Source organism: Vicugna pacos, chromosome 6 (assembly GCF_048564905.1).
Source record: "Vicugna pacos chromosome 6, VicPac4, whole genome shotgun sequence".
In the NCBI taxonomy this organism is placed as follows: domain Eukaryota; kingdom Metazoa; phylum Chordata; class Mammalia; order Artiodactyla; family Camelidae; genus Vicugna; species Vicugna pacos.
This window is the reverse complement of record NC_132992.1, coordinates 72,452,893-72,480,038: the sequence shown is the minus strand read 5'-3', so window position 1 is coordinate 72,480,038 and position 27,146 is coordinate 72,452,893. Positions and strand designations below refer to the sequence as shown.

At 39.0% G+C, this 27,146-nt stretch overlaps 1 protein-coding gene across 5 annotated transcripts in view; it reads right to left on the bottom strand.

The window, feature by feature from the left end:
* The window catches only part of GPATCH2L (G-patch domain containing 2 like), a 54,737-nt gene extending 31,420 nt beyond the window's left edge, over positions 1-23,317 (bottom strand). For all 5 annotated transcript variants that reach the window (XM_006206095.4, XM_072963465.1, XM_072963464.1 and 2 more), the window contains exons 1-5: positions 23,229-23,317; positions 20,398-21,069; positions 6,398-6,462; positions 1,921-2,097; positions 285-364 (exon numbers count right to left, since the gene is read on the bottom strand). In XM_006206095.4, the coding sequence (XP_006206157.2) occupies positions 285-364; positions 1,921-2,097; positions 6,398-6,462; positions 20,398-21,059 (984 nt within the window). In that variant the 5' untranslated portion in view covers positions 21,060-21,069; positions 23,229-23,317. The remainder of the gene's footprint in view (positions 1-284; positions 365-1,920; positions 2,098-6,397; positions 6,463-20,397; positions 21,070-23,228) is intronic.
* Between the last annotated feature and the right edge of the window lie 3,829 nt (positions 23,318-27,146).

Genomic DNA, 27,146 nt, shown 5'->3' with positions numbered 1-27,146 from the left:
CAAAAGAGTAGAAGGGACAAGAGATCAGGCCTGCAGATTGACAGACAGTAGACACTGTCATGATAGTGTTTGCTTTGTCAGAACTTCTGTATGAATCGAGCTTCATCTTTTATGTGTGTACCCATTCATATCCTATATAATGTTCACTCTTCTGAACTCGCAAAATACATTTGGCTTAATTACCCCTAGGGAGTTCCACAGCACCATGATCATCAATAGGACACACAAGTGCCATAGGGAGTATTATCTTCCCAATGAGCCTAGTAAACAGTGAGAGCTATCACCTTCCCAACAAGCCTTCTTCGCCCCTTTCTGAGGCACCGAGCTGCAGCTCCAGGGAGACGATTCAAGCGAGCATGGTACCCTAAAAAAAAAGAAGACCTCAGTAACTGCATGCAGAGGATTCATGAGCAATGATATGCTTCTAATACACCAAAAGCCTCCTCCTCAGGATCTTACTAGATTGACCCAAAACCAGTATCACTAGGCTACTTGCCAAGGATTTATTATTCCCCTGTCTTTGTCACCAGCAGTATCATCTTAAGCATGTCATTCACCTCTGACCTAGGAATCCCTATCTATAGAAAAGGAATAATAGGAATAATCCTATTTTACAGCACTGTTTTGAAGACTCAATGAAATAACACACAGAAGGTACTTTATAAACTGAAAACCCTACACAAATACAAGGTACTATCAACAATTTCTAATTACAAATTAAATGTTAGCTATTATCTCAAAAATATTCCAATTCATGAAACGGTAAAAACTAGCATGTATAGTATAATCCCATTTTTCTCACTGCTGTGCATGTCCTACACATAGAAAAGACAACTGGAAGAATTCACACCAAAACGTTATCAATGACATTGCCTCTAGGGATAGGATTACAGGCCATTCAAAGTTTCTTCTTCCTATTCTGGCTTACTTGTGTATACTTTACACGGTCCATAAAGAACTTTTAGAAGTGGTCACTGAAATGTTTTTAAAAGTTTTAATATAGCAAACAATGCGCCTCAGCCAGGGAGCAGTCTTTACCAAGAACCAACTGCTTTGAGAATGCCTTTCAATCACCTAAATTCATCACAATGAAATGCTACAGAATAGGAATTTACAGCTTCTAGTGTAATTCTGATCACTGGCAGATGCTCAACAAATGCTTAGTAACTAACTGGCTGATTATCGATTACAGGGAATCCTCACGTTGTAAATTTACAGAGCTAAAAGAAACCTCTGAAACAGTTTTGTTCAATGTCACACTATCTTAAGTGATGACCCTGATGTCCCAAGGAAATAAAGTGACTCCATCAGTCACAGAGCTAGGCAGATAGTATAGAGACCGCTACCACGGCATTTCCTTCCCCATGTCCTAGGCTCTCTCCACTCCACCTTGCTACACCATAACTGAAGGAAAAGCAAGGGGAAATGATATGTATTTGTGTTATAGTCCACAATAATAAAATTATTAAAATAATTATTTTAAAATATTCTTAGATCATTCATTTAAAAAAATGTCATTATACCTTGTACTTGAATATTGTTACTGAAATCTGTTCCCTTCCAAGATCCACTACTTCAGGCTTCCATTGAGCACTCAATAGCCCATCAGTTTCACAGCAGGATAAGCAGCAGGGACACGCTGCCAGGCTTCTTAAATCTGGCACAAATGGCAATAGCAAGCTGAAGGAACGCCCTGCTAATATATATTCCAAGAGTCTCCATGGATTGATTTAGGGAAGAATGGAGAGAACCTCAAGCTTTGAGACTCACCCTTGAATCTTCTAGAAAAATCCCTGGACTAGTTCTAAAATTCAGATAGTTAATGCATGCTTACAGGCATGAGTATGCTTGCCATGGGATGACTCTCCCCACAGAGAACCAAAGAAGTACGAAGTGTATTTTGGTCTCCTCAGAACTCACCTCTTTGAGCTGGTCGAGAAGGCAAAAGGAATGTGGAATCTGAAAGTTTATCCAGTCCAGAATCCATTCTTTCTACTTCAGAGCAATGATCAGGAGCCCACTTGGGCAGAAGATTGGGCACAGTGAATCCTGGGACACACTCTCCTTCATAGAACCAATCACTCTGCTCATCATCCCCTAAAGTAAAGAGATCCAATCAAAAGCTGGAATTTTAACATGCTCTATGAAAAATCAAATGGAAAGATGCTTTCTTAGTGATATAGGTTTAATTAAATGTATTTTGAAAACAAAACCTAATGAACCTACCATTTACTAAAAGCCCTTATCACCTACCAGAATCCATACTAAAAAAATCTGTAAATTTGTTATCTCTTCCAAACCTTATACAAGGCAACTGAAGCCCAGAGAAGTCAAGGTCAAGTTAGTAAATGATGAAGGCATGGTTTGAAACCAAAGCCCAACTAACTCCAAAGTCTTTAACACAAAAATAAACTGCCTCCCATGTCTAAGAAGTATAAATGAACTTGGGGATTCAAAGCCCACAAATGTTTCTTAACTCAAAACTAGCTATTCCTGAGAGATTTCTTGCTATATTTGTATCTCATAATAAATGAGTTAAGAATACACATCCACACTTTGTTTCTTCTATGGTACCTCATTAATAGGACAGAAAATCATCTTGACAGTAACAATCCAAGGAAATACCAAGAAAAAACTAACCACAGAGACAATATAATCCCCCAAGGTTTGTCAAGAAGTTATACCATTTGCCCAAGGCCACAGTCTTCATTAATGACAATGTCAAAACTAGATCCATATAGCCAGACTCTGGGTTCAAACTTCTTTCTGCTAGCTACAATGATAGTATCTCACTTTCCAAAGCTTATTCCTGCCCAAAAAGGGTAAGATGGACAACTTTATGTCTCCCACCCCGAACCCCTTTCAAAACAGGAAGAATGAAGGAAATTATTACTAGAACATCTAGAGTTTATATTGCATTCATTTTCTAATGTATACTGGATCCCAGGGAAGCTACTCAGGCCATGCTAATCACATGAAGTATCAGATTCATGGACCACTAACACCCAGGATAACTCATAAATCACTGCAGAGATCTCTAAAAGGGAAAGAAATCACTAAAGAAGTTACTCAAAGTGTTGCCTTATAAAAACACACCACCAATAGCTGTTTTTCTAAAACAGTGGTTCTCAACCTTTAGCATGCATCAGAAGGACCAGGAAGGTTATTAAAACACAGACAGCTAGGCCCTACCCCTAAAGTTTCCGATTCTGGTCTGGGCAGGACCAAAATTTTACATTTCTAACAAGTTCCCTAGTGATTCTAAGCTGGTCTGGGTACCACATTTTGAGAACCACTACTCTAAAAGAATATCAACAAACTAGGTACAAGGATGAGTTAAAGACAGGCAACAGAATTAATAGTGATGAGTGTCACCATAAGGCATATATTAATTCCTTCCTATTCCTCAGGCCATTTATTAAAATAGTATATTTACCTGACCACATTTTGATGACAAATAGCAGACTTCAATGGAGTATTTTTTGGTTCTCAAACATTCACTTGAGATTTTTGATAATACAAAAAGGGACTCACTGAACTGGAAGGAACTTTGTGAGATTATCTAGACCAGTAGTCTTCAACCTGGATTCATTAGGATGCCTGATGCAGGAGCTCCTTAAAAGAGTGCTGCCAGAGAATAAGGAAGAGGCTGAGTGATCAGGCCCTGGACCTGCTCCTCTAGGATCTTGCTTTAATCAAAACAGGTTTAGTTGTTTCATAACTTGAGGTTCTGTGTACAATTCTGCTTGATGGGGAAAAAAAGAAGAGAATTTTCCCCTTATCTGTGTTCCCCAATAATTATTTATTAAGAGCTTACTACATGCCAGGCAATGTGTTATCTATTGTGGTAGCAAGCAATAAAAAAAATTCCTGCCTTTGAAAAGCTTCAACAGAAAAGGCGTGCATCTATAAACAATAATGTAATACGGTAAGTGATGAGAAAGCAGTAAGTACAGGGCAAGAAAAGAATTAAAGGTTCTAGGAGATGATGCCTACACTGAGAATATCAGCCAGAATACCTTTAGGAACACATGCACACTTAAATGTGGTATCTGAGACTTCCTCCAGTGAAGTGATCATTTACAAAAGTATAGACAGTACTGAGAGAAACCAAAGGGATGTTGAAGCATCCTGGAGCCAGCACACCAGGGAGTCTTTATCCTTCCCAGATCTGAAGAAGCAAGGGGAAAGAACGGTTACCAGAGCACAGAGAGACAACTGTGGTTATAGGAGAAGGCTGCCAAATAGGAGCAGCAGCCTTTAGCAGAAGAACACAACCACTACCAACCAGCAGTCCAACAGAAAGGGAGTCAGGGAAAGCTGTAATCCAATGTGGTACACACTGCATATTGTCTCCAACTCTTCACCACTTCCCTATAATAGAATGATACAGCCACACACCCTTTGCCCTTTGCCAAGGAACTCCACACAGCTTTCCCCTTGAGGAAGAGCACACTTCTTCATCCCATGGACACTGGGCTTTTGTCACACGCCTTGCTTTAGGTTGCTGAACATGAGCAATGTGATTCAAGCAAAAGCTTTAAATATTCATACATGGTCTGATTTAGCCACTTGGCATTCATATCAGTTGCCATGAGAAGTCCCTGCCACACAGAGCCATTGGTCCTTTAGCCTAGGTCCCAGAATAAGAAAATATGAGTAGATACAAACCTAACTTGAAGCCTAGAGACCAGCTGAGCCCACGTAAGATCAGCTGAACCACAGCCAACCCCCAAGCCCACAGCAAGATTAATGTAGCAAACCACTGAAATCTGGGACTCTTCAACAGTATCATCATAATAAAAGCTTGATGACTAACACATCCAGTCTTTTTCACCTCCCTCCCTCCCTCCATACTTCTGTAGTTGCCTCTATTGGCCAAACACAACAGGAAATGAGGGCAAGAAAATCCACGGGTGTAGTCCATAAATATGCCTCAGACGTGCAACAGGAGAACTTTGGAGAATGACCAGCCATTCATGGAAAGATGAAGATGAGATTTCAGGCAGAGAGATCAAAATAAACAAAGACATAGAAACAGAAAATAACATAGTTTTGAGCTGAGTATGCTACACATCTAAATATCAGCAAAATGTGTGAAGTTGAGGCAGAGATTAAAGAGGAAAGCCGGGCTATAAAATATTCTACAATCTTCCATAATATTCCAAGGATTCCTTATCAGTGGGAAGGCTTTCCAAAAGCCCCAAACTTAATCTGTTGTAATAGGTCCATATTTTCTTACACCTCTGTATACACATCGTAACCTTTAAGAGATGCATTATGATAAATAAATAGTTTTATTTTATTATTGTGATCAAGTAAAAGCAAAGAAAAAGAGCAAATATTAGTAATTCTGAAAGTATGCTCCAGTTCATTCATGGAAAGACAACCAGACTATCCTGGTATAAGATAAGACAATCAAGACCCTAGCTGGAGCCCACCTGGGAGTATACATGCATAGCTTCCAATGACACCTAGCTCCTTCAGAATCAGGAAGGAATACAAATGTACTCACAACGACCTCCATTATAGTAGGAAGTTCAACAACTCCATCTATGCCTACAACTCTGAGGCACAGTGAAATACCTCCTCATGGTCTCTCTCCAAAATCAGGACTTGCATCCTAAGTCTCACAGTCCCAGAATCCCTTCAGTTACTGAGGAGCCTATCTGATCAACCTGGACCTGTAGCCACAGTGCCTTGGTCCTTCAATCACTTAACCTTTGGAGAAAAATTTTTGGTTTCAGAGGTAGGAAAGACTTTAGGGAGCTACAAATCCCTTATTTAGATTAAGAAAACTATAGTCCAAAGGAGCTATATGAAATTCTCATAGGTTCACAATTAGTGTGGCACCAAGCAAGTGTACAGAACATGAACATATTGCTGTTTAAGTGGTAAAAATAAAGAACTGATCATTAATATACACCAGCGTTATTCAGAATGCTCTCTACTAAACTTCAGAAAGAAGAGGTTTTTCTAATTCATCCAGAACACTATGATCATTTATAAATAAAGTTATAAAAATACATTCTCCCTATGTGAAAATAAGAATATTTTAACATCCAGTAACACATGAGATTACTTTCTGGTTCTAATAAAAAGCAATTTCCCAAAGTCCCATCCTTAATACTATAACCTCTCTGGATCAATGATTCTCAAAGTCTGAACTATCTGCATAAAAATCACCACAGGTGCTTATGAAAAATGCAGATTTCAGAGGCAATTCTAGACCCATCTGATTTCTAGGAGCTCAGGAATTTATAATTTTAATAGTTCCCCAGGTAGCTCTTATATCCTGAAGTTTGAGAACCACTATCACAGACAACTATCATATTCTCAGTGAGTCACTCCTGGAATTATTAGAATCTTCAGATCCCAAAGCCGGGATCAAGATTACCTTGCCGTCCTTCATCGTTGGTAAAGAGCCCTGTGTCACTGCTGCTACACACACTGCTGGTTTCACTGAAAAAAGAGTAAAACACAAAAGAATGCATCAGCTCCAGTCAAAAACAAAGCACTATCCATTTGCCTTCTGGTTTTCAAATCAAAAGATCAAAAGCTTCCCTAATTTCAGTCCAGTTTATTAGCCAATCAGAAATGTAAATTTCATAGTTAACTCATAGAGGTAAGTTTATTGCTCCCCTCCCCCCCTGCAAAAAAAGAAATAGAAGAAGAGAATTGTAAAACTTTTACTTATATTTTAAAGTACTTTTAAAAGATCTCAAGTCACTCTGTCGGTTTAGCAATAAAAAGTTATTAAAAAGCTCACAGAAGAAATCTCAACCTACTTTAGTATATTAAATAACAAAAATTTACCAATCAATTTTATTTTTAAATACTGTCAACTATCAGTTTCAAATGAAGCTATACAACTTTAAGACATTGAGCATCTTTCAGGTTTTCCAACCATTTACAAAGTAGCAAACAAAACTTCATGAACAGAAAAAAAAATTAGTATGAAAAAAGTTACACTTTCTAAATGTAATGTCTTCTTGACATCAAGTGGATACAATGAAATTCATTTCCAAAAAAAGAAGGCTAAGAATAAAAATATAAAAACTCCATTTGCAGGAGAGATAAATTAGGAGTTGGGATTAACATATACACACTACTATATATAAAATAAACAACAAGGACCTACTGTATATAGCACAGGGAACTATATTCAATATCTTGTAATAACCTGTAATGGAAAAGAATCTGAAAAAGAATATAGATATATAGATATATATATATGCATAACTAAATCACTTTGCTGTACATGTGAAACATGACATTGTAAATAACCATACTTCAATTAAAAAATTACCAAAAAAGGAAAAAACTCCATTTGAACTCAATGAAATAAAACTTCTGCTCCATGGAATTCTGTTCAAGTCAGTTTATTCTGTCCAACTGCCAACAGCTGATTAGTTGAGTCTGCTTCTGATGCTGCATTTCTCCCACCTAATCATCAAATTTGATTTATCTGGCTCAAGAAAAATTTCTCTATTCTTTACAGTATTAACTATTTCCTTGACTGGGATGTTTCCTTCCAACCTAGCCAATTTTGTTCACGTGCTCTAGAAGATGGAAGAAGCATTCTCACCATGCTGCATAAAGAGTAGGCTTGGCAAAATCCCAGTCTGTATCTCAAAAATCTGAAAATACTTTGTATTTTGCAACATTTCCAAGTATCTTGCCAACACTAAATCCTAAAAATGCTGGTTAAATTAAGTAGCAGTGCTTTACTCACTTAAGCTTGTCTCTGAGTAACAGATCCAAGAGATTTGTTGCAGCAAGAGCCAATAAAACATACCTGATTTCTTTAAAGGTTCTTTCATTTTATTTTCTTCTGTACTTGTTAAGTGGGATCATTCTCAAGTGTCATTATAAGAAATGTCTCATAACACTCTACCACGGATTCTGATGGATTTAGAATCTTCAAAGAGCTCTGCAGTTAAATGCAGAAGACATCCTCACTGGTACTGCATCCTTCCTACTTCTGAGTTCGAGGAACTGTGCCTGCCGAATTTAATCATGTTGTTCTTGTGTTTTTAGCAAATTCCTAAGAGTATTAGTGGTCTAACTCTAACTCCATTGAGTCTTATTACACATTCTCTCATATTACTACTTTATTACTACCATCTTGCCTTGAAGATAAAGCAAATTTTACATTTTTTAATTCCTCCTGATAGTAAGGAGGGCTTAAAAAGCTCATTAGGCCATAAGACAGACATTCTACTCCACCACTGTGTTATACGCTTTCTTGGCTAGCAGTGTCACTAACTGAGATTAGGGGTCAGCAAACAACAGCCTGTCAACCATTTTTGTATGGACTGTGAGCTAAGAATGGTTTTTACAGTTCTAAATCACTAGGGGGAAAAATCAAAAGAAGAGTATTTTGTGATATATAGACATGACACAAAATTCAAATTTCAGTGTCTATAAATAAAGGTTTACTGGAACACAGCCAGGCTGGTTCAATGACCTATTGCTTCTGACTTCTTTCACACTACAGCTGCAGGGTTGAGGAGTTTCAATGGAGAACATATCACCCACAAAGCCCCCAAATATTTGTTATCTGGCTCTTCACAGAGGTTTGCTGATCCTGGCTCTACATGTACTGCAAGTCCTACTCTGCAATGTCTATGGGCCCCTCTATTTGAATATTTCCAATTAGGAAATTAAAACTGTTGCTTTATTAGAAAGTCTGTGAATTCTTCTCCCCATTCATTTCCAACCACCTGTAAGCACTACAACATGCAGCATTTCTTTGATCCTTTTTATCATGGATTTCCTCCTCATACTCTAATAAAGGGGGTAAACTCAAAAAAATCTGCTGGATCAAGAAAGGTATTAGTAACCTAAAATCTTCCTGTCCCTGTACATTTTCTATTCTTGTCAACAGCATTTAAAGAGACTCACTCTTCTTGGACGAGCTTGGACTAAACTTGTCTATAAGTTATAGGTAATTAGAGTAATGCCAATGACACAGAAATATCACCAAGATTTTAAGGCTGTGCTCTAGGGAGATATGTATTTTCTTCAACAAAAAAATAAATTATGCCTTACAGAATACTTATTACATGAAAGTACCATCATTTTAACAGAATCTGGAAATGCCTAGCATCATCTGCCAGCATCTGCTAATTCTACGTAATCCTTCAGAAGAACTTGCCTTGAGGAAATTTAATCCTATACAAGAAATCGTTAGCACAATTTACAGAGGAGGAAAAAAGCCAGAACTTCATGGCATTATGTGTTTGCACGTAAACACTATGATATAGCATGCAAAAATGTCATGCTAGCTATGAAGCAGAGAAAATATTTCTTCTTCCAATTTATATAGGCCAATTTATCCAGTCCTGTGGCCTTCATACACTACTGGCTCAGAGATTATAATTTTTTAAAAAATCAAATTTGTTGAATTTTAATAATGATTTAGTCAACTATAAAATGTTAGTTTAGCTAACTAAACAGAATGGTTAATATTCTGTCAAAAAGAAGCTCCCATCTTTCAATGGAAACAATTTAGTACCTTTGTAGTACTTCTGTAGATCACAAGATCAAAAAGTTAAAAGATGTCAGGCTCCTACGTATTTTTCCTATTCCAAAACATTCAAATTTGTTTATAACTTTTTTGCTACAAGCCTTTTTCTAGATAAGGGAAAAAAGCTCTGTTTCTCATTTTCATAAGGAAAAAAAAATGTCCTCCTACCTCTAGTGTCCACTCTAATATCATCCTCTGAAGCTTGTCAGCAAGCTAGCTTCCTGTCTAGTCAGGAAGACAGAAACTCAGCTTTTATGAATTTTCAGGAAAAGTAACAAGACAAAGCCCACAAAGACAGCAGGTAATGAAATCTTGTCCTTTCCTAAAATGGCAGCAACTTCTAGAGGCCCCCATGCCTCCTGTCTTTGCTTGGGAAGCTGTTCTGTACTCTCTGTTCTCCCATGATTCTAATATAAAGTTTACATAGAAAAAAACTTTATAGAATATTCTGAAATATTTTCAAGTAGAAATGTATTAACCCTACAAATAGTTTAAACATCACTCAAAAATATTCCATCCTAAATTGGGGCAATAAAAAGTCTCTAACGAGAAAAGGAGGAGGATTTCCCCACTATTTCTCCTAAATGCTCACTCATTCACTTAGTAAGCATTTATTAAGTTTTACTGTATACCAGACACTGCTATAACCAGCACTAAAACTAACAAAGAAGTATGTCAATCACAAATTAAATGCACACACTGTATAAGAAACTTGTTCTAGACTATGAGGGAAGAGGGTGAAAATGTAGAAAGAAAAATGCTTTCCAATGAAGAAAATTCTCCAAATAAGGTGTGGTGCAAGTCTAGAATTTAACCTTGTAATACTGAGAAAATCATTCCATTTTAGAAGCCAGAAAATGTCTCATAAATATTCATATGTGAGTAAAAACAGTAATAATACATCACACTTCTCTATAACGGTTTTCATTTAAAAATGTTCCCACAATTCAACAGCATAGCCACCATTTAAATAAGACAAAATTAAAGCCTAGATTTTGGACTACCAATTAATGGTGTTACCTAATTATTGTAACATTGTTATAAGCAATGGAACCATATCCACATTCAACTGAAATAACTTAAGTGTAAAGAAAGTCAGCCTAACCAGCAGTTCCAGAGGCCTTCCTCTCCCAACAACTATGAAAACTTTCAAGCATACAAAAAAATTGAAAAGAAGTTAGCTACAACCCACAGTCCATTATCTAGATATTGTGACTAACACTTTGTTTTTTGGGGTTTTTTTTTTTGATTTATCATATATTCATCCATCTAACTTCACCTGAGCATCTCCGTAATTCAAGGCACTCTAGGTAGACCAGACGATTGGGCATGGCATCCATTTTCAGAGGAGCAGATTATCAAAGGAATCAAGCCTAATAACCTCGTATCCACTTAAGTAATCCCAGGGCAAAAAGTTAGCTAAGCATTGTAAACCTGGTACAAAATTTTGAATGTTTTCATCTAAACTGCTCTTCTTCCCAATTTCTAAAAATGAATTGCCTGCCCTTTTGAGGAGCAACCAAAAGGTATTATTTTCAAATTAGAAAAAATTCTCAATTTTTAAACCACGTATTTTAATTCTATAGAAGAGATCAATGTTTTGGTCTTTCTGAGTTCTCTAATTTGAAACTCATGCTTGTTGATAAAAGCAGAGTCAGTGAAGTAAAAACCAAATCTCAGTACCAAAAACATCTACAGCAGTGGTTCTCAAAAGGAGGCATTTTTGTCCCCCTTTTTGCACCCTCCCCCACCCCACCCCAGCCTTCAGGGTCACTTGGCAATATCTGGAAAATGTTTTGTCAGGACTTGGTGCGAGGGTGAGGGAGCTGGTATTCTACTGGCATCTAGTGGGTAGAGGCCAGGGATGCTGCTAATAAACATTCTACAATGCACAGGACGCCCCACAACAGAGAAATATCTGGCCTCAAAATGTCAGTAGTGTCAGAGGTGAGAATCCTCATCTAGAGTGATGAGCAAAGTGGAGGGATGAAGGTGGCAGCGCATCATGTTAAAGGGAAACACTTCGGAGGAGGAGAGGAGCCTGTGTACTTCTGCTGGCAGGTCAACTTCCCATAGAAGCAACATCAGTCCATTGCCAGGGCTCGGCCAGGGCCCCAAACAGTCTGAGGCCTGCAGGTCCCACCAGGTAGCTGGACCTTCAGGCAAAATGGTACAACTGAAACTACTCAGGAGTTGTAGAGATCACCCTTCCCTGCCTAGCCCAGGCAGGAAGAACATCCTATAGCCATGGAAGAGAGAGATCCAGGCTGGGGGGTAAGGAAGTTATCTTGCTCACCTCAGCGTCTGGCACACAACAGGCATTCGGTAAACGTTATGTAAATGGAATGACCTCGTTCAAATCAGCTCTGTTGCCTCCCCTCGTATGGTCTTTGTGTCATGTCACTGCACCTCTCTAATCCTATTTCCATGTACATAAAACATGGATGTATTGTTCTGAGGACACGATGTGAGGCATGTGAATCCACCCTGTGGACTCTAGGGCTATTACACAAAAGCAAAGGACGAAAGATTCAAAAGCTCCTTCTAGGGTGACAATTCTTGTGTATTCCCAAACATTATTATTTTAGAGGCTAATAGTAGTAATTCCCTCACTAGCATTCTTATTAAAATAGTAATCTAAATTCTATGGGACTTTCAATTATACCTCAATCTAAAAAAATTCTATGGGACTCAAATCTGTTTTCACTTTAATGGAAAATGAGTACGTGGCCTATGAAATCTAGCATTCTTCCTGCCCTGGGTTTCACCCAAGAGAGGGAAACACCGCTCTCAGCAGGTATCTAAACAAGCGTCTCAAGAAGGGGTTTGGTTCTTGAATTATTAGGAAAATTATGAATACAGAAAACTATTAATATAGAAGGCTACTATTATTTATTGTACTAGTAATATTTACTGAGTTCCACTATAGGCCAAAGTACTAAGTGCTTTATATGCATTATTTCATTTCCTCTACTATGGGGTAACTATGTTAACCTCACATTACAGATGAAGGAATGAGGCTTAAGGAGGTTAAGCGACTTGCCCAACACTGCACAGAAAATAAGCATCAGAGTCAGGGTACTGTTATTTCCAAAGCACATGTGCTCACTGAATGGCCACTAAAACACAGGTGATGCAGAGACCCACCTCATTTACTAAACCTCAACCTCTTGTTTCTCTACTCATGAGATACTTAGGAATTTCAGTGCTTCTCATTCTCATTCTTATTCTCCTGAAAATGCACACACATTAACTTAACTAGGGAAAGACAATTTCTTTGCTTTCTGCTACTTAAAACATTCACACAGCTGAAACTCTAGCTGTGCTTTGACTGCTACTGCTTATCAGCTAAAAATGCATCAGACATGCTGAACATTACAAACTCACTTCAGAAAGAAGCTCTCCCCTTTAATACCATATCTTAAATTTTAAAAATTAACATTCATCTTCAGTATACTTAAAATACAACAAAATATACTCTCAGGGATCTATACTTTGCTTGTCTTTATAGTTCCTGAATGCCCTTCCTTTGAAATCAAAATAAAAACATTCTCCTAGTAAGTTCTGGAGAAATTAATATTACTCTGAGAAAACCATTTTTGAATTCAGCTTCACACTAAGTTAGAAAAATTTTCAGAAGGCCATTAGCGACCTGCAGTGGCCAGACTCCCAGATGACTCCCAATGATCCCAGCCTCTTGGTATTTCTCACCCTGGTTGGCCTGTGTGACCAAAGCACAGGCAGATCAATGGTATGTCACTTCTAAGACTAAGTTATAAAAGCCTATGGCTACCATCTTGGGCACTTGAGTGGGAGCTCACTGTCTCTCTCAGACCATTCGCTTTAGGGGAAGCCAACCCCTGCACCTTGAGGACACTAACAGCCCTCTAGAGGGGCCCACTTGGAAAGGAACTGAGACTCTCAATGCAACAGCCTATAAGGAAATAAAATCTGCAAACAGCCCTGTGAGTGAGCTTGGAAGTGGGTTCCTCAGCCTAAGACAAGCCTTGAGACAACTGTAGCACAGTCTGACAGCAGCAGTATGAGAGACCCTGAACCAGAGGCAGGCAGCTAAGCTGCTCCCAAATTCCTAACTTCAACTGTAAGATTATAAATGTTTTATAAAGCTAGTAAGTTTTAGGGGCAATTTTTTCTGCAGCAGCAGATAATACAGCATCTTTATGAATTCTTTTTTGAAAATAATTCCCTCATTTCTAACCCTAGTGAGAAGCTTCTAATTTCAATAAGAGAAATCTCTCTGAATTTCCGTAATTGGGAGGAAAAAACACAGCTGTCCTCTGGCCTGAGAACTTGCTAATTCTTTCAGATTCTTAACCACAGAAGGCTGTAAATTTAGAACTGAATGAGAGTAGTGTATACCTACGTAGTGTATACAGTAAGGAGGTACAGAATTAGTTTAACTTCTATAATCAAAAGTCGGTATCAGTAACTTACCACCTGGGTTTCTCCCCCATTTAAGATTCTTAACTAAGTAGCTTAACTAAGAAGTATCTTTTACATCTAATTTTAAAAGAAACAAGCAGGGTAGTTAATGGCTTATGTAATCATGCTAAAAAATAAGGGGTTTTCAATTTAATTTTTTTATTAAATAATAATACGTTTTTTAAAAATTTTAAATTGTTTTAGAATTCAGGAAAACAGAAAGGTCACTCCTAGACCTATCACCTGAAACACCTCTGCTCAACTTTTTTCCTTCATTTTCCTGGACTGAAGTGGCATATTTGTAATTATATGTAATCAGACTTCTGATTCCAAAAGTAAATATGACTGAGGGGCAGGTTTTTCAGAGAAATATTTTACATCAAGTATAAAATGATCCCCATAATAAGTTATAAGAATGTATAACGAAGGCGTTTTTCAGTTTCATTCAGACGGCACCATGACAGAAGGCAGCAACCTCTCTAGTTCCACAGGTTCATCTGCACGGCCGCTGCAATCAGAGACAATGATTTTTGTCAGGACTCTGCTACTGAGCAGAGTACGCCTTAGAAAGGTCCACTCTTCCTTTTAAGACTTACCTCCTCTTCGAGCTAACAGAGATTCATCCTCAGTTAGATGAAATGTCTTTTCAGAGCAAATTTCTAAAAAGCATATATTCTGAGACCTGAATATCTCAGAATGTTTTTCTGGTGCCTTTCCATATGAAATGTCTTAGCTATATATAAAACTGGGGGTGTAGGTAGGGGAAGGAAACATCTCCCCCCTCAAAACTCTACAAGCAAATCTATAGCCCCTCACATTTAGTGCTATAGGGATAAATGCTAATCTTATTTTCATCCCCTTTAAGATTTTTCTTTATAACTGCTCCACTCCTACCAATGTAGAATGCAAAACTACTGCCCAAATATATCTAGGTAGAGGTCTCTTCTCAGTTTTCCCTTTTAATCTACACACTAGATTTTTTCCACCCAGGAACATGTTTTCTCTTCAGTTACAGTTTCAAAAGCATTCTTCTATCCCAATGCTTTGGTTTCTTCCTTGGGAATGTTCACATACTTGCCGACTGTGCCTCTATTTTCTGTCCTCCAGATCTGTCACTTTCTCTTTCATTTTTATCCACTCTGTGCATTTTGGGAGGGCTTCCAAGGTTTTCTACATCATCAATTCAATTTTCTGCAGAATGAATTGTCCTTCATTTTAACATTACAATTACATTTCAAATTTTCCTACAATTTTCCCTCCCATACTACTGGGTTTTCAACTAGCTATCTTCCTGTCCTTCTGACTTACTGCTCCTGTTTCAAAGTGATTAGATCTCCTTGCCTCCTAATGAAGATGTTCTAAAATGCTCTTCTCATTTCCACTACCAGTCGTTTTCAAAGATGTGCTCTTCCTCTGAACATTCAGAACGATGTTCCCTTTCCCTTATTCTGCAGAACCTGTTCAAGGGCCTCTTGTTGAGGTATCTGCCAACAGAAAGGGTATGTAAATTACCCTTGGTCTCATTCTCTACTCCCCTGGATATGTAACATGCTCTTCTCTCATCTACAACTGGCCAAGAGGAGCCTACTTCTCAGTGTCACTGGTAGGCTTCATCTCATAAAGCTGTGTTGGACTGAGTCAGGATCTTCTCACACTCACTGCCTGATTCTGACCCCATTCCAGGAGTCTGTAACAAATGAAGGTATATAAAATACCACAGTTTCCAGAATGCGCTACTACTAAGAGCGTTTTTTCCTTCTCTGTCCATGCCAACAGTAAACTACTCTTGGAGACTGTGTTTCCCAGGACTCAATACACTATTGAGTGTATTGTCTCCTATCCTCAAACACAAACACACACAGAAAACACTACGATTCCCCACCCAAGTATATTATGAGAGTTACAGCCTCCAAACAGAAACTAAAAGATACTGATTGGGAAGTAAAGGTTGGAACAACACTCTGGCTTAAACTGTAGCTGCCTTATTTTCTGACTTAACCAGACCTTGCATTTCCAAACTAAGGGCTGACTACAAAGGTTGTAGGGTCTCACTGCCTACCTTCAGGGTAGGCTCAGCACTGCTGCTATGGCTTCCAACCACTCTCCAGTGCAGTTCTGTCAGACCTGGAGTTTGAGGAGATATTGGCAATAAGCCAACTGTAAGTCCTGGTTCCTGGCAATGTGAGTGTGTAGTATTTTGTCTTCTTAAGTATTTTAGGGGGCAGCTGAGGCTGCTTATCAGATGCTTTTTAAAATATAAAATTACAATGATGGGAAGGAGGTTGTGACTGAAAAGAATTCCAGAATCTCAGTGTTGCAAGGGACCTGAGAGGTCATTCAGTTCAACCTCTTCAACTCTACAATAACTCAGTAAGTGGTTTCAAGCCCAGGCTTGAATCCCTCCAGTGATCTAGAACTCACTACCCGGTAAAACAACTCACTTCATTTTTACAGAGTTCTAATTTTTAGAATGTTGTATTTTACACTGAGACAACATTTACTCTCTGTACTTTCTATGACTCCTAGTCCTCTGGAGTCACAGAATAATCCTAACATTTCTTTCAAGAGACAGATCTTCAAACACGATAGTATCAAATCCACCTCCCAAGTTGTCTTTTTCAGTTGTTCCTAAAGATGAAATAGCAGAGCTTTGAATAATTCTATATAAGCACACTATGCTGGCTATTCAATACTCTAAAATGCAGTAGTGCAATATGCAACAATGGTAAATATCCTCTTGGTCAGCATCCCAATTTACAGAACAGAAAACTGAACAACCTCAACCTACCACATATCTTCTTTTCCACAGCTCCAGTAACCCCTGATTAATGACCTCCACTTGCAAAGGAGGCTACTTACCTTAACCATGAAATAATGAATGCTATTGATCCAACAAGCTTCTGCTATAGAGTGTTACTGATCACCCAATCTTTGGTTAAAATGGTCCTCATTTAGCAATTTCACTGTCACAAACACCTGGAGCAAAGCACGCTCATAATTAAAGAGTTTGGGGGAGTTAAAGTGAGAGGTGATGGACAGAGATTTCAGCTTTCTCCCATTTATTCTTGCTACTGAGCTATTGTTTGTGTCAGAAGGGATATTGATTTTCTATAAAAATAAGAAAACAAGAGGCACCAAGGGGCCGCAGAAGGTCAGCTTGAGCTAGAGAAGGAGGGGGAAGGTTTAGCACTCTATCTCTGTCACTTGGCTTCCAAGAGAAGGGAATATTTTCTTCCCTGTGAGATCCGCTTCTAATACATCACCTCAGGAAGGCTCCTAAGTGTAACTTCAGGACATCACCAAACCAATTCACTATTTTAAAAAAAAGAAGCTAAACTATATTCAAGGGGAACAGATGAATGATGTGTAAGTGAAAAACAGTAATATTAGGCTATGACTCACATAATTGTCACTATATACACAATTTGAATAAAGATTAGTAGAAAGTAATTTTACAAAAGAATTGTTTCATTTTAGAATGGAACACACATGCACAGAAAAACATTGAAATAATAACTGAACTTTTTGTAGGCAACAAAAAACTATTACATCATAAACTTTCAGTTCCTCAGAACTCTTGAGAGATTGGTTGGTATAGAACTGAAGGAAGAACAGAGAGAGAAAAGCAAAAAGAATTATTGGTTAAGCTTAAAACTACTCTGTTCACTAAGCAGAAATAAAGCCTGCTGATTGAGACATAAATTTCAAACCTAAAACACCTAACACATGCTTTTTAAAAGAACTCTATCCATTGACTAGGTGAAATAAAGCTTCTTTATCAACTCCATTCTAATAATTTTATAAGTTGGAGCACATACTTGACAATCCTCCATATCACCGATAAAAAGTAAAACTCTCCACTTTGATCTGTATGCAAATAAACTGGCACATCCAAGCAGATTTATGAAAGAGCAATAACCAAGAGGATTCTTGAAAGTATTTCTTTTAATGTAAAAAAAGTGTGAAAATTTTGACAGCATCAACTCACCAAGACAGTATAATATCTAAATCATAAACTATTACCTACTTAAGCATACTCTAATGCTAGTCCTGTTTATAAGGTGTGCTTAATAATCCAGGGCAGAGATTTTAGTTCCACTTTACTGTTGACAGGCTGAACACAATATGCAGTCAAAGAATAAGAAACAATCTTCTTTCCCCACAGAGTACATTTAGGGGGAAGAAAAATACAAAACACTTCTGTTTGCAACTGCAGACGAATCAGCGTAAGTCAAGGCAAATTTAAGACTCTTAAATAATTAGATTCTAAGAAGAATTTTTCTCACTCTACTATATCTGCTACTACTCCATTCATTATTCCCTCACAGCTACAAGGACTTTGATGTCCACCAAAGAACTCTGGTTCCTTGAAAGAACTCTGAAGTTATGGGCCAGGGAGACAGCCAAAATGGGGGAACAGCCTCCACAACTTGAAAAGAGTAAGAATTTCATAAGAATTGTTGCCTACCTCAATTTATCCAGGCTCTTAGATAACTAGAAGGTATATTATCACAACTGATTATAGTGTGCAACAGATGTGTCTGGGCTAGAACTACAAGATTACAGGCTCTACATTTGGAACCAGACTTGAGCTGTGATCTTAGAAAAGACAACTAACAGTTGCTCTACACGCAATTATGTCATAGTTTAAAAGAAATTCTGGGGAAGAAAGATACACATCCAAAAACATCATCCCAAAAAGCTGTTTTTTAAACTGCCATTCTTAACAGTAAGGTGATTACTATTTGGTATGTCAGCTTGATATTGAAACAAACGTGAATACCTCAGTTGAGGGTTTCAGTATTGTGAAAGGCTGTATGTTGACTACACATCTCTTGTTTGATTAAAAATAATATGATACGGAAAAAAAATCTTTATAATCCAAAATTATACAAATAAATCAGGAAAACAGCCTTAGAATATATATTAGAGGAAAATCAGGATAGCCGAATTATAAACCTACCTAGTTGCACAGAATGGCAAATATAAAGTTATCAAAAACAATTTTTAAAGCTGGATTAAAAACCACCCATTAAAAGTAAAAGCATACAGACCTGGACAGCTTTCCTGTTACTGACAAAGCCTCACCTCAGACTTCCTAAGATTTATGTCTCTGTTTTTCAGAAGAACGTCAGAAGCAGCAAAGTCCTAAGAAAGGTCACCCGTTCTAGTTATAAAAGTTAACCTGAGACAGAAAAAGAGCCACAGAAAACACAAGCTCAAAGAGCGGCAAAATGTGGTGGTTAACTATGATCTTTGGAATCAGGTCTGATTCCCAGTTTTGCTACTGGGTGACTCTGGGCAAATTATCTACACATTCATAACCTCTACTTCCTCTTCTATAAAATACAAATAGTGCTACCTATCAGACAGTGAAGGTGTGAAGATCAAATGAGAATATATGTTCTGCACAACAGTACAGTGCCTGGCACACAGTTAGTGCTTAATAAATGCTAACTAATATTAACAATAATAGAATACTGTGGTTCTCAACTGGAACTACTCAACCTACCCTAGGGAGCACCCTTGGAAGCATCTGCTTTTTATGATGAAGGGCAGTGGGAACAATGTAGGGATGCCAAATATCCTGCAAGACATAGGACATCCCTCACTACAAAGAACTGCCCCATCCAAAACACCAACAGCATCCTTATTGAAAAACAAGATATCACTCATTAACATTAATAATAATATTAAAGTATAAAGCTGTATCAAGGTTCCGAGGACTATCTATTTGAGATGCAAAAAATAGAAAGTCACCAAAAACTACACTGACATTTAAAACATGCATCCATCAGAGACAAATTTTTCTGGCTTGATGACATTTGGTATAAGACTAATGGGATTCAGCACTGTTATTTTCAAAGCCTACCAGGTGTTCAGACAACTTGAATGCCAGCCATGAAAGCAAACTTAATACAGTCAAACTGTAAGTAGCACAGAACAGAATTGCAGCCCAGAAATACCTAAAGCCATGATTCCTCACGGGTAAAGGCAGCTTACCAGGAACATTTACAAACTCCACGTGCCTGGAACCCACGTTTTCTCTCACACACACCAGCCTCTGCTGAGACCCTGGTTCTATTTAAAGAACAGTGTCTACATATGACCTACGTGGCATAAAGAGCAGCAAAATGTTTTTAAGATAAAACTCCTGATTATGCATTTGAGGTACACATTTTAAACAATATCTATAAGCAAATGTGTTTCTATAAAATACAGCCTTCTTGACATAGGGAAACAGGCTCATGAATGTACTTTAAGAAGCTAGAGATAAACACTACCTGATTGGTTAAAGGAGGGCTACAAAGTCAATACTACAGTGGCTGGTTTGGAAGAAGGCTGAATTCATCAAGACTGTGGACTTGTGCTTTGGCTAAAATTAACCAGGAAAATCTTTGACTTAGTAAGGGAGATCTCACCATTCTGACATGTTCTCATCAGAACCCTGTTTTTGTTCATCTGCTTCACATTCCATCCTTTCTTTCCTTCCCGTTTTGCTTAGGAAAGTCCTATTTTCTGCTGATTCACACAACCCGTGACCTGACGAGGTCCAGGGACTATTCTCCTTCCAACGGGACAGACGCTGCTTCTTAGCAGACTTGAACCTGCAGCCTCTCTCATAGCTCCAATCTGACACCTTGAGCTTCTGCTGAAGGCTGGCAGCCACCTCTGAGGTCACTCGCTTCACCTTACGCCGGCGCCGGAGCGGTCGACAAGGTGCATTTTCAGTAAAAGAGTCAGATTCATGCCAAGAATGTTGCTTACTCTTAACAATGGCGTTGAGAGCTGGGTGCCGTTTGGCTACCATGGTGTCATCAGAGTCACTAAAATTGGTGACTGGGGCCATTTCTCGACAGTCCTTAATAGCCTCATCCAGACTTGACTCGGAGGCCTCACTGTAGCAGCAGGTATGCTCTGCCAGGTGAGTGAAGTCTGAACGGCGCTTCCGGCCTCTGCGTTTGCGAAGCTGCCGCCTCTGCTGCCGAGGGCTCAGGGCCATCTCCTCCCAGAGTTCACCAAGCTTATTCTGCTCAGATGTCTGCTCCAAGGCTGAGGCTAAGTCATGTACCAGCTCATCCATGAGGCCACATCTACCAAAATTTCAGAAAAAATAAAAAAGAAGAAAGACTGAATGGGATCTGTCATTTTTGATAATTTTATAAAATAGATCATGGCACTGCAAAGGTCACCCTATCTATAGAAATTAAAAGTCACCTTCACCTGGCTACTTAGACTCTAATCCTACCAACCATGCCACTAAAAGTAGGTGTTTGGCCCTTGTTAAGTGCCTGAAGTCAACATGTTCTTAAGCACAAAAATTCAAAATACCAGATGACATCTCAATTATTAGTAAAAACAAGCAAACTCGGGGGGAATAAATCTTTCCCATTTCCCCCCCAATTAAACTTGCTAAACTAAATTACCTGAGGATGAGATCCAAAAAGATTAGAGAATGTCTCATCAGACAGGAGTAGAAAAACACTTAACTTCAACATTGGATGAAAGTCTGTTTTATGGTCTGGGGTCACTAATAGGAGTGTTTGTGGCAGGAGAGAAAGACTACTTAGTGACACTTTACAGAAGAATGCCTGCAGTTTCGGTGATCCAAGAATTTGTAGTGATCCAGGTTTGTACTCTGCATGGATAAAAAAGACTTAAGTTTGCACCCATTCTGGTCACAACTACCACTTGGAAGCTACCAGGTAAAGGGCCTTATAGAACATGTCATATATTTGTGACTAATTAGCAGCTTTTAAGCTCTTCTCACAATCCCTCAGAAAATAAATTAAGTGATCATCCAAATTTTGTGCTTTAGTGCCAGACCATTACACAAAAACGGGATATAACTGAGGCTGAAATGACAAGGATGGGTGGAGTCTCCAAGACTTCTAGCTAATAGCTTTCCAAAATTTTCTACTTTTCAACTTATTCATGTGAAATCATCACACTTCAGGGATCACTTCAGAGGTAAACCTTCCAGAGGATGAAAGCAGGAGAAGCAATTTTCAAAACGCCCTTTTAAAGGGAAATGTCTATTATATTTTGTACATTTAATTAAATACATTTTAAATTAGCACTTTTCCCCTAGCCCTTGTTAAACCCAAAGTAATTCAAGACCGTAATTAGAGCTTAAAACTGTGGCGCCACTCTCAGACCATATCTCTGTTGATACAGTTTACATTTTGCAAAGGACCTTCTAAAATCTATTTCCATGCTATCCCTATGCCAACCAGTTCAAAGGCAGGAAAACAGTCAGCTGGCTTATGCACCATATCGGTGGGAGCAACAGGGACATCTAGTTTCAAAACTACCAACGAAACAACACTTCTCAAAATGTCAAAAGCCGCATTCGTAAAATGACCACATCCCTTTAAACAATAAGTAGATTAAAACGCCATGACTGAGGTTTGGGAGACAACTGTTCCTAAAACCAAAACAGATACGTGGGGATGCACTTATCTAAATCTACCTCTCTAATAAGGAGCTACTGCTTTAAGAACTCAGGCAGAACTGTACAAACTTTAACGTGGAACCAAGTTACCAACTAACTTGTATCGAATGCCTGTGCAGTCGAATGCCTACCTCAGCGACTGCAATTCGAACAGTAGGTGACAGAACCCTGGAACTCCCACCCCTCCCTGGATGCACAGTCGGAGAGGTCGCCCAGGGCCAGGCAAACACTCGGGGAAAGAAAAAGCTGTCACGCAAAGGAAAGAATCGAAAATTAGCCAAAGTAAAAGGAGAGGCAGGCGCAGAGTCGGAGGGGGAGACGGAGGTGGGGTAGGCGGGAGGCAACTTCTCGTTTGGGATAACCAGGGTCAGGGGGTCAGCCCTTCTAGGACAGAAACTGCCAAAATACAAGTCCTGGCGACTAAACCCCCTCCGTGCTCTGGGGTCGCAACATGGCCACATACGTGAGAAAAAGCATGTTTCGAAGGACTCTCCCCCACGCCCCGGCCCGCCCCAGAGGACTAGGGCGACCACAGCCCGTGACACCAAGCCCTCACGCTGTTTCCAGCCCAAAAGAGCCAGAAAGCAGAGAAGAGAGACTCGTCCTAAAGACGACCCGGCCCTCATCCATGGGATGGGGGTGATGGGCCCTGAAAAACAAGGCCCCGCCACCCTCGCCCCTCCCGCCGGCCTCCGCGGCCCCCTGGTGCCTCTGTCTGTTCAGCCGCGGCCTGGAGCCCGGATTCCCGCTGGCGCCGACCCCCTGGGCCCCGACCCTTTCACCCCCAATCCCCCTCACCAGCTGCCGCAGCTACCTCCAACGGCCACCGCTTTCGGGGCCGAGTCTCCCCGCCGGGGCTTCCCTCCGTGACCTCATTTCCGGTCTGGGCCGGAGGGGTGGAGCAGTGGTGGAATGGGAGGGACTGGCTGGGCGAGAGGGCCCGCCCCGGCCCGGCGCTTCCGGCTCTTGGCCGCTCCCACTTCCGCCTTACGGGGGGCGGGTCCTGGGGTCCCGAGAAGAAAGACAGAGAGGCGAGGAGAGGCGAGGGGTTGGGGGCTGCAGGGGTGGGGCCGAGGTACCCATTTTGAGGAAGAACCTTCCCTTGCAGGCTTCGTCCGCCTTGGCTGGGGTCAGGAAATTGGGCGCTCGGGAGGGGCGTCGGCCTCGCCCTTGCTCCTGACCTACTTTATGAAGGGTATGTGAAGTTAGGGAAATGGATCCTCATTCTTAACCACACGAGTTGCACAACTGTTGGGGGATAGCTTTGTAGTGAGTTACTCAGACTATTAAAAATACGCATACCTTGAGCAACAAAAGAAGTAAAGCAGTACTGGATTATAACTTGTGAAGTATTTAAGTAATATCCCTACTCCAAATGGATATAAATTAATTACAGATACAAATAAATTTGTAAGTGGGGAAGAAGGGATGTCTTTGGTGCAGAATTCCAAATAATTTGTATAGATACTCCACCCTGAACAAAACTCACGATTCTAAATGTGGACTGTGTAGTGACTTCCTTTCAAAGAGTACAATATGGAAAGAACGGGAAAGTGAGTAACTTCCTAGCGGAGAGACTAGACAAGCACTACCTTGGCCAGGTGATCAAGATTAACATCAACAGTGATAAATCATGTTAATAGTATGATACTATTATATATATATAATATATATTAATATTAGATATGATACAACAAGAGTGGCATTTTTCTCTCTAAGGTACTTTCCAAAACTCATAACCCCAGTCTAATAAGGAAAAAAAGTGGTTGACTCCGAAGTTCTACAAAAATATCTGACCAATATTCCTCAAAATTGTCAAGGTTTCCAAAAGCAAGGGAAGTCTGAGAAACTGTCACAGCCAAGAGGTGCCTAAGGAGACATGGCAACTAAATGTAAGGTTGTATCCTGATAGGATACTGGAATAGATAAAGGACATTAGGTAAAAACTAAAGAAATCTGGGTAAATTATGGACTTTAGTTAATAATAATGTCTCAACATTGGTTCATTAATTGTGACAAATGTGCAATGTTAATATGGAAGAAATGGAGTATGAGGTATATAGGAACTGTCTGTAGTATCTTCAGAATTTTTCTGTAAACCTAAAACTATTCTGAAATTAAAAATTTATTTTTAAATATACACATGCCTTTTGACCCAGAAATTATGCCTCTACTAAATTTTATTCTAAAGAAAAAACTGGAAATGGACGTCAAAATGTTAAATACAGGTAAATTCATCTTTGTAGCATTGTGGAGGGCAGGCTGAGAAGACTAGGAAAAAATCCAGAAATCCTACAACAGGGGTTAGTTATCTAAATTACGATAAATCTATTGGATGGAATAACTTGCAGCCTTTTTAAATTCATTGTGGAAAAATATTTAATTACATGAAAAGTCATCAGTTTCTGGTTGTGTATATTTCTGTATGATAGTCATACTTCAATAAAAATGTTACTCTAAACATGTAGAGTATGACTATTCATGTATAAAGGAAATTAAATCTATACTTGCATAGGAATATGACAAGAATGATACACTACGTATCATTCAAAATAGTTCCATTGTAGGCATTTGTATTGCCTACGTGTTGTCCTTATAGATTTTCAGAATTTTCTATAGGTGAAACTTACTATGTAAAGAATTAAGAATGTATAAAAGTAAAAAATAAAATTTTGCCATTTGCAGCAATGTGGATAGACTTGGAAGGTACTATAATAAGTGAAATAAATCAGAGAAAGACAAATACTGTATGATATCACTTATATGCGGAATCTAAAAAAAAAATACAACTAGTGAATATTTTTTAAAAAGTAGACACAGATACAGAGAACAAACTAGTGGTTACCAGTGGGAAGAGGGAAGAGGAGAGGAACTATAAAGGGGTAGGGGATTAAGAGATACAAATTATTATGTATAAAATAAGCTACAAGAATGTAGTGTACAACACAGGGAATATAGCCAATATTTTACAATAATTGTAAATGGAGTATGACGTTTAAAAATTGTGAATCACTATATTGTACACCTGTAGTTTATATAATCAACTATAATTCAATAAATAAATATATAAATAATATATACTAAGTACATCAACTATACTTCAATTAAATAAATAAATAAAACTGTAAAATTAAAAAAAAAAAGAATTGAGGAGACAAAGATGACCAAAGTTTTTTTTCTCTTTTTTTTAACATTTTTTATTGATTTATAATCATTTTACAATGTTGTGTCAAATTCCAGTGTTCAGCACAATTTTTCAGTCATTCATGGACATATACACACTCATTGTCACCTTTTTTTCTCTATGAGTTAAAGATGACTAAAGTTTTGAGCCACAGTGACTAACAGAGTGGTTGGTGCCATTTGAACAGCTAGAGAAAGTCAAGGAGAGAAAAAGGTTTGGTGGGAAGATGATTAATTCCAGTTTGGACATACTAAATTTGTGGCTCCCACAGGACAAAAAGATGGAAATGTTCAAGAGGTGTCCCCAGCCATCAGCCCTCTTTTCTGCTTAAGTGACGTTCTCTCCCACAAATCATATCAGCTCCCATGGTGTCAGTTGCCTCCATCAGCACTGAAAGCTCCCAAGTTTCTTGAAATCTAGCTTTTGTTTTCAGCTTTCTATTAGCTATCACCACTTGTCTTCTCCACCAGCATCTCCAATTTAAGATGTCAAAACAAATCTTAGTTTCTTCCACAGTCCCTATCATATCTGCCCCTTCTCCACTGTCCCCAGTTTGGGAGATGTCACCACCATCCTGCAGTTACCCAAGTGAGTTAGCCATTAGCCCCTGCTTTTTCCTTATACCTCTTCATCTAATTAAATACCAAGCCTCATGGATTCTCCTTTGATAGTTCTTGCATCCACCCTCGCTCTTTTGCTATCTGATTGCCATAGACCTCTTCTGGGTAGGTAACTACTCCTGTGAATGGTGCAGCAGCCTCCCTACTGGTCTTACCACTTCCAGTCTCTCTCTCCCCAAAAAGTTATTCTCTCTACTGGTACCAGAGTGAGATTCCTGAAACACCATTTCACTTCATCCATCTTCCACTACCTCCTGCATCATGCTTGGCACACCAGACCCCATGCTATTTCTTGAACACTCCTGGGATTTGGGGTGATTTAAAGGCTCAATGCCAGTGGCACTTCCATGAAGAATTCCCTTTACTTACCTACTCTGTTAGGCTCTCTCAGCCCTTGTTGGTATCTTTCTTACAGCATTTTCTTCATTCAGCCTTGAATCAGAGCCAATTATGTGCAAGTTTGCCCCCCCAACTAAATTACTTATACATAACAAATATTTACTGTATATAGCTGTGTAAACAAAAATGAAGTCTACTCCTTCACCCCAGAGACCCTGTCCTAGCCATTGTATTCTCAGCAATTCCTAGCATAGTACTTTGCACATGGTAGGTACTCAGTAACTATTGTCCATTAAAAAAAAATATTTGTTTACTGTTCTGGAACAGGACATTAGAAGTGCTTGTCTCAATCTTCAGGGAAATTTTAAATGAAAGCTAGTGATAATGGTAGCTGTGGGCAGGGCCACTCAAGGAAAGAGGGTACGAGAGAAGAAATCTGTGGGGGCAAAGAAGCCAGCTCAAAGGAACAGAGAGCATTGGAAGAGAACTAGTGTATAGAAGCCAGGAAGGGTGACATTTAAGAAAAAAAAAGGACCAAAAGGAAAATTGGAGAGGAACAGTTCTCAGGAAAGG